At 44.5% G+C, this 21,019-nt stretch overlaps 1 protein-coding gene across 4 annotated transcripts in view; it reads right to left on the reverse strand.

Annotated features, from left to right (window-relative positions):
• LOC134337411 (rho GTPase-activating protein 45-like) overlaps nucleotides 1–21,019 on the reverse strand; it is a 197,917-nt gene that overhangs the window by 166,549 nt on the left and 10,349 nt on the right. For all 4 annotated transcript variants that reach the window (XM_063032386.1, XM_063032385.1, XM_063032383.1 and 1 more), the window contains exon 2: nucleotides 16,714–17,050. In XM_063032386.1, coding sequence (XP_062888456.1) covers nucleotides 16,714–17,050 — 337 coding nt within the window. The remainder of the gene's footprint in view (nucleotides 1–16,713; nucleotides 17,051–21,019) is intronic.

Raw genomic sequence — 21,019 nt, forward strand, 5'->3', positions numbered from 1 at the left:
TCCTCGCTGATATCAATGGCAAATGGCCTGTGTCGATCACATTTTAGGCTCAGACATGAAGACTGGCCTCGCAGACCTGCAGTGTGGGAGTTTGCTCCTTGGTACGTTGACTCAGAGTGAAAACAAAACAAGGTGAATAAAACAGCGCAGTTTCGCCACACAGATTTCCTACAAATTCTCTGTATGGGCGAATAAGAGATGAAACCTGAGCAAGTAAGATCCCACTTTTTGGTTTCTCTAATCATAGCACTTAGAGCAAATGACATGACCAGAAACCAGCAACAGATGAAATGTATTTGTCTGCTGCATAACACGGCCAACAGGAAGTTGCATCTAACACTAATCTAGTCAGATAAGCTTCTAACGACTTGATGACTCACGAAGCATGCAGTTGTGCACAAGAAAGGACATTATTTGTTGCTTTGGATACTTAAAAAAAACTAGTTTATTAAAAGTTCTGCATCCTGAAAGCCAATGAATACTAGCAGTACTTGTCAATGTTAGGATCTGCAGATGCCTCCATATCAGTTCTGTCTGTTGACATCATATCCCATTTACCTCCGTTCACTTAATATGGAACGGATATGATTGTCATTGGCACAGAGATCCACAGACTCCTGGCTTAATGGAAATGGTCCATGGCATTAAAAAAAAGGTTGGGATCCCCTGGCCTAAACCAGTCACGGTGCTTAAATGAGAAGTCTTATCATCGCAACAATTTTCAGATGGTTAGAGAGGATCCAGTGGATAATGATCCCAGGAATGAAAGGGTTAACTTATGAGGGACATTTGATGGCTCTGGGCCTGCACTTGCTGGAATTTAGAAGAACGACAGGGGAATGACATTGAAAACGATCGAATATTGAAAGGCCTAGATAGAGTAAATGAGAGAAGAATATATCCAATATTGGGGCAGTCTAGGATCAGAGGGTACAGCCTCAGAATACACGGACATCACTTAAGAACACAGATGAAGAGCAATTTCTTTAGCCAGAGGGTAATGAAGCAGTGGAATTCATTGCCAGATGCTGTGGAGGCCAACTCATTGGGTATACTTAAAGTGGATTAGTAAGTGTGCCAAAAGTTATGGGGAGAAAACAGGAGAATGGGGTTGAAAGGGATAGTAAATCATCCATGACCAAATGGCCTCATTCTGCTCCTACGTCTTATGACTTTATTAGGAGCACCTGCCAAAAGATTTCATCCCGGAAACTCAAAAAGGCTCTGCGGTTCTTAATACACGGGAGTTAAGCAAGTATTCAGGCTTCCCATGGGCTTCAATCAAGTTCACTCAAGTTACTTAACCGAATTCCTTTGGCGACTAGAGGCTGGCGCGCTGGCCTTCATCAGTCAACGCACTGAGTAGAGGCGTCAGTAAGTTCTGCTAGATTTATATAAGACATTGGCGAGGCCTCACTTGGAGTATTGCACAGTTTTGTTCATCCTGCTACAGGAACGACGGTATTCAACAAGAAAGAGGGCAGCCAAGATCTATCAGGATGTTGTCTGAACTTGGAGGCTTATGATGTTGCTGCAAGTTCTTTTATTGCACCTGTGCATACATGTGGCTGTGCATGTGACAATGAACTATTCCAGTGACCAGTAGCCAGAGAGTAATGTTTCCTTATTATCCCACCTGAATTAATTTCTCCACAGATTAGACTCATATCCACAGTTTATCCTGCAGTTTACCAAAGTCTGATCAGTCCAATCTCAGAGCCTTAAAATTCTGTTACTTCATGATGATCCATCGGGATTTTCCCAACCACTGAGATGTTTCCAGGATCCTCTATTTTTGAATCACTGCGTTTGGGAACCGAAGGTAATTTTATGAGCAATTAAAACATTTTAACTTCAGATTTCCAGCATCTGAAGGTTTTTTTAATGATTTCTGCATCTACGACAGCAGTTATAATGGGTGACTTCAATCTTCATGTAAATTGGGTAAACCAAACTGGTAAAGGCGCTGAGGGAGAGGATTTCTTGGAATGTATGCGGGATGGTTTTTTGAACCAACGTGTCGAGGAACCAACTAGAGAGCAGACTATTCTAGACTGGGTTTTGAGCAATGAGGAAGGGTTAATTAGCAATCTTGTCGTGAGAGGCCCCTTGGGTAAGAGTGACCATAATATGGTGGAATTCTTCATTAAGATGGAGAGTGACATAGTTAATTCAGAAACAAAGGTTCTGAACTTAAAGAGGGGTAACTTTGAAGGTATGAGACGTGAATTAGCTAAGATAGACTGGCAAATGACACTTAAAGGATTGACGGTGGATATGCAATGGCAAGCATTTAAGGATTGCATGGATGAACTACAACAATTGTTCATCCCAGTTTGGCAAAAGAATAAATCAAGGAAGGTAGTGCACCCGTGGCTGACAAGAGAAATTAGGGATAGTATCAATTCCAAAGAAGCATACAAATTAGCCAGAAAAAGTGGCTCACCTGAGGACTGGGAGAAATTCAGAGTTCAGCAGAGGAGGACAAAGGGCTTAATTAGGAAGGGGAAAAAAGATAATGAGAGAAAACTGGCAGGGAACATAAAAACTGACTGTAAAAGCTTTTATAGATATGTAAAAAGGAAAAGACTGGTAAAGACAAATGTAGGTCCCCTACAGACAGAAACAGGTGAATTGATTATGGAGAGCAAGGACATGGCAGACCAATTGAATAATTACTTTGGTTCTGTCTTCACTAAGGAGGACATAAATAATCTTCCAGAAATAGTAGGGGACAGAGGGTCCAGTGAGATGGAGGAACTGAGCGAAATACATGTTAGTAGGGAAGTGGTGTTAGGTAAATTGAAGGGATTAAAGGCAGATAAATCCCCAGGGCCAGATGGTCTGCATCCCAGAGTGCTTAAGGAAGTAGCCCAAGAAATAGTGGATGCATTAGTGATAATTTTTCAAAACTCGTTAGATTCTGGACTAGTTCCTGAGGATTGGAGGGTGGCTAATGTAACCCCACTTTTTAAAAAAGGAGGGAGAGAGAAACCGGGGAACTATAGACCGGTTAGCCTAACTTCGGTGGTGGGGAAACTGCTGGAGTCAGTTATCAAAGATGTGATAACAGCACATTTGGAAGGCGGTGAAATCATCGGACAAAGTCAGCATGGATTTGTGAAAGGAAAATCATGTCTGACGAATCTCATAGAATTTTTTGAGGATGTAACTAGTAGAGTGGATAGGGGAGAACCAGTGGATGTGGTATATTTGGATTTTCAAAAGGCTTTTGACAAGGTCCCACACAGGAGATTAGTGTGCAAACTTAAAGCACACGGTACTGGGGGTAAGGTATTGATGTGGATAGAGAGTTGGTTAGCAGACAGGAAGCAAAGAGTGGGAATAAACGGGACCTTTTCAGAATGGCAGGCAGTGACTAGTGGGGTACCGCAAGGCTCAGTGCTGGGACCCCAGTTGTTTACAATATATATTAATGACTTGGATGAGGGAATTAAATGCAGCATCTCCAAGTTTGCGGATGACACGAAGCTGGGCGGCAGTGTTAGCTGTGAGGAGGATGCTAAGAGGATGTAGGGTGACTTGGATAGGTTGGGTGAGTGGGCAAATTCATGGCAGATGCAATTTAATGTGGATAAATGTGAAGTTATCCACTTTGGTGGCAAAAATAGGAAAACAGATTATTATCTGAATGGTGGCCGATTAGGAAAAGGGGAGGTGCAACGAGACCTGGGTGTCATTATACACCAGTCATTGAAAGTGGGCATGCAGGTACAGCAGGCGGTGAAAAAGGCGAACGGTATGCTGGCATTTATAGCAAGAGGATTCGAGTACAGGAGCAGGGAGGTACTACTGCAGTTGTACAAGGCCTTGGTGAGACCACACCTGGAGTATTGTGTGCAGTTTTGGTCCCCTAATCTGAGGAAAGACATCCTTGCCATAGAGGGAGTACAAAGAAGGTTCACCAGATTGATTCCTGGGATGGCAGGACTTTCATATGAAGAAAGGCTGGATGAACTAGGCTTGTACTCGTTGGAATTTAGAAGATTGAGGGGGGATCTGATTGAAAAGTATACAATCCTAGAGGGATTGGACAGGCTAGATGCAGGAAGATTGTTCCTGATGTTGGGGAAGTCCAGAACGAGGGGTCACGGTTTGAGGATAAAGGCGAAGCCTTTTAGGACTGAGATTAGGAAAAACTTCTTCACACAGAGAGTGGTGAATCTGTGGGATTCTCTGCCACAGGAAACAGTTGAGGCCAGTTCATTGGCTATATTTAAGAGGGAGTTAGATATGGCCCTTGTGGCTAGGGGGATCAGAGGGTATGGAGGGAAGGCTGGTGCAGGGTTCTGAATTGGATGATCAGCCATGATCATAATAAATGGCGGTGCAGGCTCGAAGGGCCAAATGGCCTACTCCTGCACCTATTTTCTATGTTTTTCTATGTTTAACTGGCGTTGAATTAATCTGTGAGGATTCCGTATGCACAAATCCAAATGATATGACACCATTTAGGCTCCTCGCCTCGCCGTTCCACTTTGTACAAATCTTTATACCAAAACCAAGTTTACTTAAATCTGACCACATCCTATTTCATCAAAGTTGCTGGTGAACGCAGCAGGCCAGGCAGCATCTCTAGGAAGAGGTACAGTCGACGTTTCAGGCCGAGACCCTTCGTCAGGGCTAACTGAAGGAAAAGTTAGTAAGAGATTTGAAAGTGAGGATTCTAGAAGAGAGAAAGGCCCACTTTCAAATCTCTTACTAACTTTTCCTTCAGTTAGTCCTGACGAAGGGTCTCAGCCCGAAACGTCGACTGTACCTCTTCCTAGAGATGCTGCCTGGCCTGCTGCGTTCACCAGCAACTTTGATGTGTGTTGCTTGAATTTCCAGCATCTGCAGAATTTCTGTTGTTTACATCCTACTTCAGCTTTTTGGCTTAGTCCCCTGCTCTCTATTTGAAAAATCAAGTTTAACAAGGTGAGTATCAATGGCACGAAATCACTCAGTTAGATCTGCCATGACTGTCCGCTAAATCAGCACACAAAACGCTGGAGGAACTCAGCAGGTCAGGCAGCAGCTATGGAAATGAATTATCAGACAATGTTTCAGGCTGACCCCTCTTCAGGGCTGTAGCTAAAATACCCTTTGAATGCCTGTGCAAGTTAATAGCTTTGAATTTAAAATACTTTTATTTATTTATTTAGAGGTACCGCATGGAAGAGCCAATTTCGGCGCAATGAGCCGCACTAACCAGCAACCCATCAGTTTAACCCCAGCCTAATCACAGGACAATTTACAATGACTAATTAACCTAGTAACCAGTACGTCTTTGGCCTGTGAGAGGAAATCGGAGCACCTGGTGGAAACCCACTGGAATTTAGAAGGATGAGAGGGGATCTGATTGAAACATATAAGATTATTAAGGAATTGGACACGCTGGAGGCAGGATGCATGTTCCCGCTGATGGGTGAGTCCAGAACCAGAGGCCACAGTTTAAGAATAAGGGGTAGGCCATTTAGAACGGAGTTGAGGAAAAACTTTTTCACCCAGAGAGTGGTGGATATATGGAATGCTCCGCCCCAGAAGGCAGTGGAGGCCAAATCTCTGGATGCTTTCAAGAAAGAGATGGATAGAGCTCTTAAAGATAGTGGAATCAAAGGTTATGGGGATAAGGCAGGAACTGGATACTGATTGTGGATGATCAGCCATGATCACAGTGAATGGCGGTGCTGGCTCGAAGGGCCGAATGGCCTACTCCTGCACCTATTGTCTATCGTCTATTGTTCACCGGCAGGACGTACAAACTCCTTACAGAAGGAAGCGGAGTTGAATTTTGAACTCCAACACTCCAAGCTGTAATAGCATGCACTAACCACTAACTATTGTGCCCCCCCACTCCCCCCCAATACAGGGGATCCCCAGATTATAGGTGATCAGATTCAAAGAAATCTGGCTTTACACAAATTCTCTCGTACATTTTTAAAGGAATGTTGAAGCTAGTAGTAGTAATAATAATCATTATCATATTTCAAAATATAAACTCGTAAAAGACACCATACAAGCCCTATCCAGTTTTAGAGTCCGAGTCCCATGAAGTATATTCCAACTGACCCATTATCACAGATAGGGCAATCCATAATAACCGTCTGGGTATAATAATACAGGATAAACAAGCATGAACAACTTACTTAATAGACACAAACAAAATGGAGGAGGAACTTGGCAGGCCAGGCAGCATCTATGGAGAAAAGTATAGCTGATGTTTCGGGCATCTATTTTTTCCATAGATGCGGCCTGGTCTGCCGAGCTCCTCCAGCATTTTGTGTGTGTTTCAATGATCTCCACTCCCCAGCCATTCTTCTAAACTCCAGCGGGTACAGGCCCACGGCCACAGTCTGCATCAAACACATCCAAACGCACTGCAGGCCCTTGCAGCACCAGATTCTAGGCACTCGCTGCCACCAGGAAGGGCAACAGACAACTGTGCAAACCTCCCCCCACCCCATCCCCAACCCAGCTGGCAAATGCAGCATTTTTCCATTTTCATCAAAGGTTCAAAGTTCTGCGATTTTCTACCCAACAGTTCTCAGGAAGCAGCTCCATTCCCAGAATGCCATGCTCCAGGAAGGCGCCTCATCTCATCTTTCCCAAAGGGAATTGGTGCAAACCCCTAATTGCCCTCAAGATGGCGGCGAGGGCTAGAATAAACAACTGTAACATCCAATTGACCGACACATTCACTGACAATGACCTTACAGCAAAATAAGTCACAGCCAAGAAAGAAATTGTCTCCCCTACATTGGGGAGACCCGTCGTAAACTGGGGGACCGCTTCATCGAGCACCTCTGCGCCATCCACCACAAGCGGGACTTCCCAGGCCAAATATTTCTATCTCCCATTCCCATTCCAACATGTCTGTCCATAGCCTCCTCTTGTGCCAAATGAGGCCACCCTCAGAGTGGAGGAACAACACCTTATATTCCATCTGGGTAGCCTCCAACCTGATGGCATGAATATAGATTTCTCACAGATTTCCCCTCCCCCTCCATTCCCTACTCTGACCTCTTACTTCTTCTTCTCCCCTGCCTATTTCTTCTTCTTGCTTCCCCTCTTCCTCCCCTTCTCCTATAGTCCACTCTCCTATCAGATTCCTTCTTCTCCAGTCCTTGACCTTCCCCACCATGTTTCGCCTATCACCCTCTAGCTCGTTCCCCCTTGCCCTCCCCCCCCACCTTTTTATTCTGACATCTTCCCCCTTTTCTTCTCAGTCCTGACGAAGAGTCTCATTCCTGAAACATCGACTATTTATTCATTTCCATAGATGCTGCCTGGCCTGCTGGGTTCCCCCAGCATTTTGTGTGTATTGCTTTGGATTTCCAGCATCCGCAGACTTTCTCATGTAAATAATTACCCTGTTACTTTTGCACTGACCGTGCACAGTCAATCCTTTTACACCCATGTGACCAATGAACCTACTAACCGGTACGTCTTTGGAAAGCAGGGGGAAACTGGGGCATTCAGAGGAAATGCAGGCAGTTACAAGGGGAACGTACAAACTCATTACAGGCAGCGGCGGGAATTGAAGGCAGATCACTGGAGCTGTAATGCTGTTACGCTGACCACTCTGCTTTTATGATGAAAACCACTCTGGATTCAGGAGCCCAGCCGTGGAGATGCAAAATATCATTCGGAGTTGGAGACCATTTTAGATGAGGTGTTTGCTTCTGAACCAGTTATTGTGTGGCTTACTGACAGGGCAAATGAAAGAGTATTTCCTGTTTCATTGTGGCATACCACAGAGCTTCACAGAGGAAGCTGAAGGTCACCATTGTGCAAGTTAGTTCAGACACAAGCAGAAAAACACAATTTAAGGGAAGGAGAGAGAGGAGACACTTTTAAATTTACCTCTGAATTTTTCTAGCAAATATTCTCTTACTTTAATGATGATCGGATAATCCCATAATTTTGTCCTTGTAAGTTTCTGTTTTAAAAATTACTTGTTTGTGACTAAGATTCGATGAATTTTCAAAATCCTTACAGCTGCCAGGACTGACGTAATGCATGCACGTTCCACGCTTTAGCCCTGCACTTTGAGGATATTTAAAGAAGGTTTCTCAACTGGAGTAAAACTTGAACCCCTGACCCTTCCAACTACAGTGTCACCCTCCGCACTATCAAGTTTGAATCAGTTGCTCACTCTGTCTTCCCACCCTCCCTCTCTCTCCATTCCCCATTCTAGTTCATCACTCACCCCTTCTCTTCTCCTCACCTGCCGATCACCCCCCTCTGGGGCCCCTCCTCCTTCCCTGTCTTCTATGTTCCTTTGGCTTTCCTATCAGATTCCTTCTTCTTCAGCCCTTTACCACTTCCACCAATCACCTTCCAGCTTCTTATTTCCCACCCCCTTACCTCCCTCATCTGGTCTCACCTATCACCTGCCAGCTTGTACTCCTTCCTCTCTCTCCAGCCCTCACCCAACCTCATTCTAGCTTCTTCCCCCTTCCTTTCCAGTTCCAATGAAGGGTCTCAGCCCGAAACATCGACTGCTTATTCCCCTCCACGGAAGCTGCCTGACATCCTGGGTTCCTCCAGTACCTTGTGTATGTTCCTCAGGATTTCTAGCATCTGCAGAATCTCTTGTGTTTATGACCTTGTGCTGGTCTGTTGTTGGAGATTTAGGATTATTAAACACATTTCTTTACAATGTTGCTATAATAAGTAAATTTTCTGTCGCATGAAGAAGGCATGTTTGAGTTTGGGGAAGGGGGTTCATTGATGTAGGGATAACAGAGCTGCTATCTCTCAGCAAGTACCCCAGAGACTCGATCTTCCTCAGGAGAAAGATCATAGTGGGGGAGGGTGTGGTAGAAATGAACAGCATGAGGTACGGGACCTGTGAGAATGGTGGCAGTTCCTGGCAGATCTCCAGTGTCAGTGAGGCTGGTGATGGTTCAGGAGGCAATGACCTTAGTGAGGTCTTCTCTTGTTCAAGGGGTAAGAGGTAAGAAACGGGGAGCGTGGGATACAGAAACTCTGAGATTGACAGCGGTGGAGGTAAAAATGAGAAATTCGGGGTGTGGGGAGGGTCTCGGCCCAAAGCGTCGACTGCTTATCCCCTCCATAGGTGCTGCCTGAATCTGTAAGTCCACTGGAGGCTGGAGTCGACCTTTCCCATTGGTTGGCTTGTGTGCCACGGCGCGAATTTCTGGTTCCTGGCACCTTGGGCAGGGAGCGGGTGGGGGTATAAAAGAGTGCGTGTGGTAGGCTTGGTCTCTTTCTTTTCCTGTGTCCCCAGAGCACGCTTCACAGGACCACTGGGAAGGTATGCTCCATGCAGACTTTTAGCTAGGTACATGTCTGTCGAATATTTGATTTTGTAGTTTGTGTAACTTGGGGGCACTCGAATGGTTGGTCGAATTTTTTACTGTAAATAAGTGATTAACATGCTTATTTGTAGTCAGTGCCACTCACCAAACCCATAAATCCGCTTCCATGTTCCTGCCTTATAGGTGGTGGAAAAGCATCTAGTGTCCTGATGAAGAACTAAATAGAATAACAGCCATGGACTACAACCAGAAACAAGCCCTTCGGCCCATCTAGTTTGGCACTAACCAGTGCTCTATGACTTTGATTGGCTGCTGCTCAGGTGGTTGGAATCTTGAGGGTGAATCCAACAAGAGCAGTAGCATTCTTTATTTTTCATCTTCTGCTATTTCATCACATTGGACAACAGTGTTTATGTTATCTGCTGTTCCTTCCTGTGTACAGTCCTGTTTATAGCTTGTAAAATATTTGGAGACACGATAAAGTGCTTAAGTATATTTTCCCTCCCCATTTATAGAAATGCTGATCCACTGAGAAACGTTTCAAAGGAAACAGCATGCCCGTGATCTGCAGATGGGTTACCGCCAAAGAAAAACAAGTACAATCCCTAGTCTGATGTTGTAGTGTGCTCCGAACACCGTGAAAGGACCATCTAGGCAGATAAAGTCATCTGCCACCCCTTCACCAACACTTTCCTTGATCTGAGAGGTACACGCCACTCCACCTGAGTAGGAAGTTTGGAAGACAGATAGAAATAAACTTAGGCGTGTAAAATACTTGGAGACACGATAAAGCTTGTTTTAGCAAGCTTCAGAGTGCGGTTTTAAGTCTGGTGCTTTGGAGCCATCCAAACTTTCTCAGAAGGGTTTAATTGTACTGTAATCTTCTCAGGACAGAGTCATGGCATGGCAGCGTGGCAGTTAGGGTAACGCTTTACAGCAACCCAGGTTCGATTCCCGCTGCTGCATGTAATGAGTTTGTACGTTCTTGCCATGACTGTGGTAATCCTCAGGTGCTCCATTTTCCTCCCACATCCCAAAGACGTACAGGTAAGTAGGTTAATTAGTCACTTTGAGCAGCCTGGGCCTGTTGGGCTAGAAGGGCCTGTAACCATGTTGCATCTCTAAACAAAACATAATCATATAAAATAAAGTCCACTAGAGGCTGGAGGTGGGAGATAACTGAGCCACCCAACATGCACAGTCAAAGTACCCCAACATCCCCAACAAGTGCCCATTGTCCACGATTCCACCAGAGGCCCAGAGGCCTATCCTGAGGCTGGAGGACTGTCTACGTGAGTGTGTCGGTGGGAGGGAAGAACGGAGCTTGTTTTGCTGTTGTTGTTTCTTTGCTTGTTGTGTTCTGCTGAGCATTCTGGGCATGAGCATAAGACCATAAGATATTGGGGCAGAATTAGGCCTTTTGGCCCATCGAGTCTGCTCCACCATTTCATCATGGCCGATCCATTTTCCCTCTCAGTCCCAATCTCCCTTTATCCCTTCACACCCCATCCAATCAAGAATCTATCAACCGCTGCCTTAAATATACATAAATACTTGTCCTCCATAGCCACCTGTGGCAACAAATTCCACAGATTCACCACTCTCTGGCTTACGGGCTACTTCCCACCCCCAATCCCCACACATCCTTGGGACTTGTTGGTTGTTAACACAAACGATGCATTTCTCTATGTGTTTTGATGTACATGTCATAAATAAATGTGAATATGAATCTGTAGTTAGTAAGTACGGCCCAACGACACTCTTGGCAACAGCGTGGGTGAACATGACAGCGTTACCAGAGTCCAGTGGCAGTTCCAGCCATAATTCCCCACTCCAAACGGCACCCTGTCTCCATTGGGAGCAGATATTTTAGGCCAGTGTGTCTGCCGGAATGCGTCCATGCAGACTCTCAAATTAACTGGGCAAGGTTTACTTTAATAAGCTCTCATAGTCGTAATACACAGGATTCTTTATCATCTTCAGCTTCCATAAGTAACTACTGGACCATCAAGTTTTGGGTAGGAAGCTGTCTGCTGTGCAGTGGAAAATAAATTACTCCTATAATGGCATGGGACTGGTAAATAGTTTCGCTAAGTGTTTGAAATCCTGTTATATTAGTGACAGACAAACCATTGGACTACAAGCTAAGAACAAGCATCATGTTAAAGCCCAGAAGTGTGTGATTATGAGTCTACACAATGGTTTGTGTAACAAGCCATAATTTCACTGCTTTAGTAAGACAAATCACTGTTTGAAACACTCTTGTAACTAAGAACAGGTTTTCTCCTAAGTGCCCGGTAATTTAAAATTGGTTCAAAATGTCAAAATGGTACAGTTCATATTCTAAGCCATCGGAAACAGTTTGCAAATTTCTCTTTACGATATTTATTCAATATTGTTTCTGAGGAAATGAGAAAATGGGCAAAAGCTAAACTTCTGTGGGTAGAAACTCATTTTTGGTGTTGGTTTATTAGGGTGGCGGGGTGGAGATGGGTCTTTACCAAAGGAGGTGTAAGGCACTCCTTCCCCCTGCTAGCCTGCAGGTCACCCTTGGGTGAAGTGTAGCTATCCCATTTGCTAGAGTTTAGCCCATATTTCTCTAAACTTTTCCTATCCATGTACCTATACAAGTACATTTTACATGTTATTGTATCTGCCTCAACCACTTCCTCTAGCAACTCATACAATATACACCTTCACTGTGTGAAGCTGTCCCCTTGAATTCACTTTCACCTTAAACCTAAGCCCTCCAGACTTGGATTCCCTTTCCCTGGTGGGAGAAAAGCTGTGTGCAATTTCCCTCTCTATGCCGCTGATGAATTCATTTAAAAAATTTATTTTATTTAGTGATACAGCACGGAATAGGCCCTTCGAGCCACGCTGCCCAGCAACCCACCAATATAACGTTAGACTAACCACAGGACAATTTACAACGACCAATCAACCTACTAACTGGTACGTCTTTGGACTGTGGGAGGAAACCGGAGCACCCGGAGGAAGCCCATGCGCTGTTGGGAAGGAACGTACAAACTTGCTTACAGAGGACACCGGAACTGAACTCTGAACTCCGACACCTCAAGGGCCACCCCACTTCTATGCACCTTTATACACCTCTATAAGCTCACCGCTGTGCTTCAATAAATATAGTCTTAGCCTGCCCAACCTCAAGCAATGCTCTTGTAAATGTTCTTTGCCTTCTTTCCAACTTAATGCCTTCTTTCCTATAACAAAACTGAGCACAGTACTCCAGGTGAGTCCTCACTAATGCCTTGTACATAAGTCTGACAACACGTCCACTCAACGCTCTGACAGGTGAAGGCCAGCGTGCCAACCACCACCTTTGCCACCCATCATCTGGGACCTTTTTGTCGTTCTACTGAAGTTACTCATTCAAGCAATCACGTTTGAACCTTCCAGGCATAACAACGGGCTCAACAATTTTAGATAACCATCATTTTCAACATATTTCTATCTTGATTTTGGATTTCCAGCATCTGCAGTATTTTCCTGCGGTGAGTTCAGATAATGACCATCCCCTTACCCTCTTCTTCCTTCCCCCAAACTGACTCCCCTCTTACCTCTTCACCCTAGTTGTTTATCACCTCCCCCGGTGCCTCTCCTTCCCTTTTGTCCATGGACCACTCTCCTCTCCATCAGATTCCTTCTTCTTCAGCCCTTTACCTTTCCCACCTATCAACCTTCCAGCTTCTTACTTCACTCCCCTTCCACCACCCACCTCGCGTCACCTATTACTTTCTAGCTTATCCTCCTCCCCTGCTATTCTGTTATCTTCTCCCCTTCCTTTCCAGCCCTGAAGAAGAGTTTCAGCCTCAACTATCAACTGTTTATTCCTCTCCTCTCCTGACCTGCTGAGTTCCTCCAGCATTTTATGTGTGTTGATCCCAATATTTCTATTTTTCAACTCTGTCAAGCACCCAGCTATTTTGTTACATGCCCCATTGCCATCCTCTTTCACTTTGCCTGTCCTCTTCTGTCTGTTACTCTCTTCTACCTTGTACTCTGTCACTGATATTTTCTCCTCACCCCCTTTCCTCAGCAGTCATTCTCTGACCTTTCCTGCTTCTAAAGGTCAACAACATGAAACTGCAACTCTGCCTTTCCCTCCATGGGCTCTGTCTGATCTGCTGAGAATCACCTGTGTGACCTGCTCCCAGCCTGCACATGCAGGTACCTCCGAGTCTCCACTCAGCTGATAGGATTCACCTGCTGCTCATTCCAGACTCGTCACCTGCAGCCTATTTAAACCCCAGTTCTCATCCACAGGCTTTGTTCGCTCTCCTGCAGCCTATTTAACCCCAGTTCTAATCTACAGTTCTTGTTCACTCACCTGCAGCCTATTTAACCCCAGTTCTCATCCACATCCCTTGTTCACTCTCCTGCAGCCTATTTAACCCTAGTTTTCATGCACATCCCTTCTTCACTCACCTGCAGCCTATTTAAACCCCAGTTCTCATCCACTGTCCTTGTTCACTCACCTGCAGCCTATTTAACCCCAGTTCTAATCTACAGTTCTTGTTCACTCACCTGCAGCCTATTTAACCCCAGTTCTCATCCACATCCCTTGTTCACTCTCCTGCAGCCTATTTAACCCCAGTTTTCATCCACATCCCTTCTTCACTCACCTGCAGCCTATTTAACCCCAGTTCGCATCCACAGTCCTTGTTCGCTCATTGAACCGACTGGCCTCAAGCAATATTCTCTCTTGTTTTGTGGCCCCTTGTGACTTGTTATTTTGAAATCTATTATTAAAGTTATCATTTGGCGCTGAATCATCTCCGATGCTCTGCTTTGGGATCAAGCCTCCTCCACACTACCTCGTCTACATCAACAAAATTTTGTGTTTTTATTGTAGTCATTATGCAATGGAGTGCCCCAAAATTCATCTCTGGGACATTTTCGTGTCTGCTGTATTCTTACAGTTGAAAAATGTTAATCCAAGACAGAGATTCTGTTATATTGTATTTCTCACTGAATAGGGATAAGCAGAGAATTGATGTATGTGTTTTGACATGACAGCATCCTCACATTAAAAGCCTGGATAGCTTTTCAATCTAAAAACTTATCCTCCTCAATTCACCATGCGAATATCTCCTGTATGTACAGAAGGTTGATAAGGAGCAGAATTTTGGGAAGGTTTTGCGTCAATACTGACTGATTTTATTTTGCTTCTACAAGTTTACAAAAGTTAGGGCTCACTGCAATATCACTGTATCACATTTGGCAATGACTGCCATTCCAAAACATCCCCATTTGCAGTTATTTCACTCTCTTTTGGCAGTTACATCACTGATATGTGGCGGAAGGAATTTGACACAACTGTTGCCAGCTAAATCTCAGATGGTGAGGAGGTATAGAGAGAGATATACTCAGTGACCACTTTATTAGATACACCTATACACCTGCTCGTTAATGAAAATATCTAATCGGCCAATCCTGTGGCAGCAATTCAATGCGTACAAGCATGCAGACATGGCCAAGAGGTCCAGTTGTTGTTCAGACCAAACATCAGAATGGGGAAGAAATGTGATCTAAGTGACTTTGACCGTGGGATAACTGTTGGTGCCATATAGGGTGGTTTGAGTATTTCAGAAACTGCTGATCTCCTGGGATTTTCATGCACACAGTCTGTAGAGTTTATAGAGAATGGTGTAAAAATCAAGAACATCGAGTGAGTGGTAGTTCTGTAGGTGAAAATACCTTGTTAATGAGAGAGGTTAGAGGAGAATGGTCAGACCAGTTGAAGCCGACAGGAAGTGGCAGATAGAATACTGTACAGAGTAGGGAATTACATGGTCATGCCCTTTAGTGGAAGGAATAAAGAGGGGGACTATTTTCTAAATAGGGAGAACATTTTAAAATCAGAGTGCGAATGGACTCAGGAAGAAGAGTCTCAGCCCAAAACATCAACTGTTTACTCTTTTCCGTAGATGCTGCCTGACCTGCTGAGTTCTTCCAGTATTTTGTGTGTGTTGCTTTGGATTTCCAGCATCGGCAGATTGTCTCCTGTTTGCAATTTTTATACAATTCTTTATCATTTTGAATGTTGTTTTTCTTTTGTTGCACACACCACAGCAAATTCCCAATACATTCAAGATTCAAGATTGTTTAAACTCATTTCCAGTTTACAAGTGTAAAGGTGAACAAAATAATTTTTACTCCGAATCGTTTGCAGCACAAGAAAAAGCATGCTAACATGCACACAGTCCTTTAATATAAACGTAAATGGCAAAGCTGATCCTTGACCTCTGATTTCTAGGTCATTTGACCACCAGTCCTACCAGAAGAGCTATCCGTTCTAATATAAAGAAACATGTGTTTCATGACTCCATGTCGTACATGATGGAAAAACTGAAATAAACAAGTTTTTGCTTCATCCTCTTGAGATTTGTTAAAGAGAGAAGATTATTGATGTGTGACACACTCTGCAGTCTCTCTCCGCTAAGAATCAGATACAAAAGAGAGGTGCATTTTCAGAATCAGAATCGGGTTTATTATCACCGGCATATGTCGTGAAATTTGTTAACTTTTTGGCTGCTAGTGGAAAATTGGCGTTGGTTTATTATTGGTCACATGTATCAAAATACAGTGGAGGTCTGAAAAGTGAAATGCATGCAAAAAAAAATCGTACAAAAAGCAGGAAATGGAGCACTTACCATAAGATCATAAGACATAGTAGCAGTATCAGGCTATTCAGCTCACAGAGGCTTCTCCACCATTCTATCATGGCTGGCCAATGACTTGGCCTCCACAGCACTTACCGTAGGACCATAAGGCATACGAGCTCTTACCATAAGACCATCAGACATAGGAGAAGGATTAGGCTATTCAGCCCATTAAGTCTGCTCCACCATTCTGTCATGGCTGATTTATTATCCCTCTCAGTCCCATTCCCCTGTCTTCTCCCCGTAACCGGTAACGTCCGTACTAATCAAGAACCCATCAACCTCCACTTTAAATATACCCGATGACGGCCTCCACAGCTGTCTGTGCCAATGAATTCCACAGATTCACCACCCTCTGGCTGAAGAAAAATTCCTCCTCATTTCTGTTTTAAAGGGATACCCTTTTATTTTGAGGCTAGGTTCTCTGGTCCTGGACCTTCTCACTATAGGAAACATCCTCTTCACATCCATTCTATCTAGGCCTTTCAGTAGTCAATAGGTTTCTATGAGATCTCCCTTCATTTTTCAAAATTCCCATGAGTACAGGCCCAGAGCCAGCAAACACTCGTCATACATTAACCTTTTCATTCCCCAGATCATTCTCATGAACCTTCCCTGAATCCTCTCCCATGTGATTCCAATACACCACAGGAAACTGTATGAAATAAAACGATCACACCTTCATCACTTAGAGTCATAGGATCTGGTAAGACAGGCCACAGTTTCTAAAGATCTCCACTCACCTTCTAAGACCATGTCCTTCAGTTTCTCCAATGCCTCAGCAAACCACGCCACGTCACGCAGTAGCTGCGTGATCTCCTCCACCTCGAGGCCCTCGTTGCTTTCTGAAGTGCCACCTCCAGAGGTCTTATAGCCTTTCGTGGCCCCCCACGCGCCAGGGGAGCTGAGCGAGAAACCGGCGGCGCTGGAGTGTCTGCTCAGGGTGGTGGGTCGCTTGAGGGTGTTGACGGCACTCGGGCTGGAGCTGAGCTTGGACAAGGAGGAGTTCCCGGCAGGTAGTTCCGAGAAGGAGCCGGCCTGGGAAGCCGGTACCTCAACAGCATCTTTACGAGGCAGTTCCTGTTAATGTAATAGGAGGGAGTCACAAAACCACTGGAAATCATAAAGCACAAACCAAGACTCCAAGAGTCAGGTCCTGATGCAAACCCACACTTCACGAACTGTCCCCACCTTATCCAAAGTTTTCCTGCTTCTCTAGTTCTCTATCCATTGGGATCTTTGGCAACCCCTTCTCTGCTGTTATATAAAGAGCAGGAAGCTACACACTGAGTGTGTGCACAATTATATCAGTGATGCTGTAGTTTAGTGGTTAGCACAACGCTTTACAGTCCAGGCGACCCAGGTTCAATTCCTGTCACTGCCTCTGAGGGGTTTGTATGTTCTCCCCGTGACCATGTGGGTTTCCTCCGGGTGTTCTGGTTTCCTCCTACAGTCCAAAGACGTACCAGTTGATAGGTTAATTGGTCATTGCAAACTGTCCTGTGATTAGACTAGGGTTAAATTAGGCAGTTGCTGGGCAGCACAGCTCAAAGGGCTGAAGGGCCAATTCTGAGTTGTATCTCAATAAACAAATAGAAAGCATGCAAAAATGCAATAGCAACCAAACCCTTTGAAGTCAACTTAATCTTCACCAACACTTATCCATACAACTTCTTTATCAAAATTTAAAGTTCAAAGTAAATTTATTATCAACATATGTACATGTCATCACATCCCAAATTAATCCTGAGATTAACTTTCCCGTGGCATTCACAGTAGAATAAAGAGATACAACAGAAGCAATGAAAATCTACACTCAAAGGCTGACAAACAACCAATGTACGAAAGAAGACAAACTGTGCGGATACAAAAAGCAAAACAAATAATAATAATAGTAAATAATAAATAAACAATACTGAGAACATGAGTTGTAGAGTCCTTGAAAGTGAGTCCCCAGGTCATGGGATCAATTCGGAGTTGAGGTGAGTGAAGTTATCCACGCTGGTTCAGGAGACTGATGGCTGAAGGGTAATAACTGTTCCTGAACCTGGTGGTGTGGGATCTAAGGCTCCTGTACCTCCTTCCTGATGGCAACAGCAAGATGGATGGTGGGGGGCTTTGATGATGCATGAACTATCAGTGGCCGCAATCTCATTGTAAAAAGGTGGTTCTGTTTGGGCAGTACAAGGAATTCCAGAAAGTTTCTACCCCCATGCCACCTGGAGGCACAGAGAGGTGTGCCAATATAAAAGAGCACCACCAGTGCCACCCTGATCCTCAGACCAACCGTATAAGGCAGTGTGCCTAACATGTAGGATATGTCTTCGGACACCACTCTGCATTGGGAATAGATTGGCTTCACGACCAAGTCTTTAAACAGAAACACCGATACACACCACTTACAGACATGGGGTCAACACAGTAGTGTAGCGGCTAGTGCAACCGTTTACAGTGCCAGCGATTAGGGTCCAATTCCAGCCTATGCCCGTAAGGTGCATGGGTTTGCTCCAGGTGCTCCCACATTCCAAAGACAGATGAGTTAGGCTCAGTAAGTTGTGGGCACGTAATGTCGGCGTCAAAAGCAGAACAACACTTGCGGGCTGCCCCCAGCACATCCTCAGACTGTGGTGATGGTTGACACCAACAAGGCATTTTACTGTATGCTACATGTGACATATAAAGCTAATCTTTAAAATGTTGTAACAGATGTTACTCTTTATTTTAATATGTTATATATCATTGAAAACACCAGATAAATAAGAAGTTAATTATCTGTTCTATTTATGTATTGAGATACAGTGCGGAATAGGCCTTTCCAGCCCTTTGAGCCATGCTGCCCAGCTATTCCCCGATTTAAAAATCACAGGATAATTTACAATGACCAATAACCTAACAACTAGTATGTCTTTGGACTGTGGGAGGAAACCGGAACACCCAGAAGAAACCACTGCAGTCTTGGGGAGAACGTACAGGTTGCATTGGGAACTGAACCCGGGTCTCAGGTATTGTAAAGCATTGTGCTAACCAATATGCCATTGGTCGCCCCAATTTTAAAGGCACAGATTGCATAAGATTTAATTTTGCTTTTGAATTTCTTGTTAGAATTTAGAAATAGAATGACAACCAATAAGCATAATCAGTTCCTAACACTCCTTTCGCATTTGGGGTGTGATTGGCTGGAAAGAGTGTAAAGGAGATTCTCCAGGATATTGCCTGGTTAGGAGGACTGAAAGACCACAATCCCCGCTGACATCCATCTCCCAGGACGTGCCCTCTTCTCATTTCTACCATCAGGGAGGAGGTGCAGAAGGCACACACTCAACGATTCAGCAACAGCACCTTCCCCTCTGCCATCAGATTTCTGAATGGACATTGAGCCCATGAACATGATCACACTACTTATTTTTGTTTCTATTTTTTGCTGTACCTATTTAATTATATATGATTACTGTAATATTTTTTCTCTATTGATATGCATTATATGTACTGCCATTGCAAAATGACAAATTTTACGACATATGCCAGTGATATTAAAGCTGATTGTGATCTTTAGTCATGGGAAGAGATTAGATTAGATGGGACTGTTTTCTCTGCAGTGAAGGACACTGATCAGTAGCCTAGGGGAAATCTATAAGATGATAAGAGGCATTGGTTGTGTGGATAGTCAGAGGCTTTTCCCCAGGGCTGAAATGGCTAACACGAGAGGGCACAGTTTTATGGTGCTTGGAAGCAGGTACAGAGGAGACGTCAGAGGCCATTTTTTTACACAGAGAGTGGTGAGTGCGTGGAATGGGCTGCCGGTGATGGTGGTGGAGGCGGATATGATAGGGTCTTTTAAGAGACTCCTGGATCGATACATAGAGCTTAGAAAAATAGAGGGCTATGGGTAACCCCAGATAATTTCTAAAGTAAGGACATGTTGGGTACAGCTTTGTGGGCCAAAGGGCGTATATTGTGCTGTAGGTTTTCTGTGTTTCTATGAAGGGCCTGTTACGATGTTGTTACAGCTCCGTGATTCATTCATCAAAGCAGGATGATGAACCACACTATTGTGCCGTGTCATGACAGCCATAACTGGTGGGGAATAGTCACCCTAAAGCCTCTGCATTTAACGGTCCTCTCGTCAATTTCCCATAAACGTCTGGCCATTCTCTGAAGCAGCTTCAGAAATAGAATCAGATTTACTATCACTGACATACAGTACGGTGGAAAAGTTTCAGGCACAAATAACTAGTGTGCCTAAGACTTTTACACAGTACTGTAGTAATTTTATGTATTGGACTGTGCCACAAAAAAAACACGTCATAACATATGTGAGTGATGATAACAGACATCCCACCCTGCAAAAACTCATCTCAGGGAGGTAGCACCATCAATTTGCGGGAGACTTCCGCGAGAGGTGGGATGTCTGCAACAGAGTACCTCCTTAGCTAGTTTAAATAACGTTAGCTATGCTAATGAATGAATGGCACCTGTTAAACTCACCTCAACATGTCTTTTACAGTCTTACACCTCTCTCTCATGGGCAATAAAAAAGTCACTGTTGCAAACAGTGCAGCGAGCAACACTGTCATTATTTTGACCCCTATTAGGCAGGGGTACACTTTAGGGTAGTCTGGGGTGATGTACATTTTATATATTTTTTTGGAACGCTCTGCCATGGCGCACTCTCTCTCGCTCTCTCATGGTCGCTCGCGCGCTCTCCCTCTGCTCTCTCTCTCGCTCGCGCGCTCTCTCACGCTCTTGCTTGCTTTCTCTCTCACGCTCTCTCTCTCTCGCGCGCACCCTCGCTCTCAAAAAAATTGATTTCCGTGATATTGTATATAATTTGCGGGCATCAGGGAGCCGCTATTCATATGCGGGAGACTCCCGGAACTTCCGGGAGAGGTGGGATGTCTGTGATAAACCTGATTCTGGTCTGGGTCTCTACTGTGGACTGAGAGTGGGAAGGGGGGGACAGGGAGAAGGGAATCATTGTTGGGAAAAGGGGAAGGGAGAGGGAGGGAGCGGGAAGCACCGTAATGATCAATAAACCTATTGTTTGGAATC

Source organism: Mobula hypostoma, chromosome 24 (assembly GCF_963921235.1).
Source record: "Mobula hypostoma chromosome 24, sMobHyp1.1, whole genome shotgun sequence".
NCBI lineage: Eukaryota > Metazoa > Chordata > Chondrichthyes > Myliobatiformes > Myliobatidae > Mobula > Mobula hypostoma.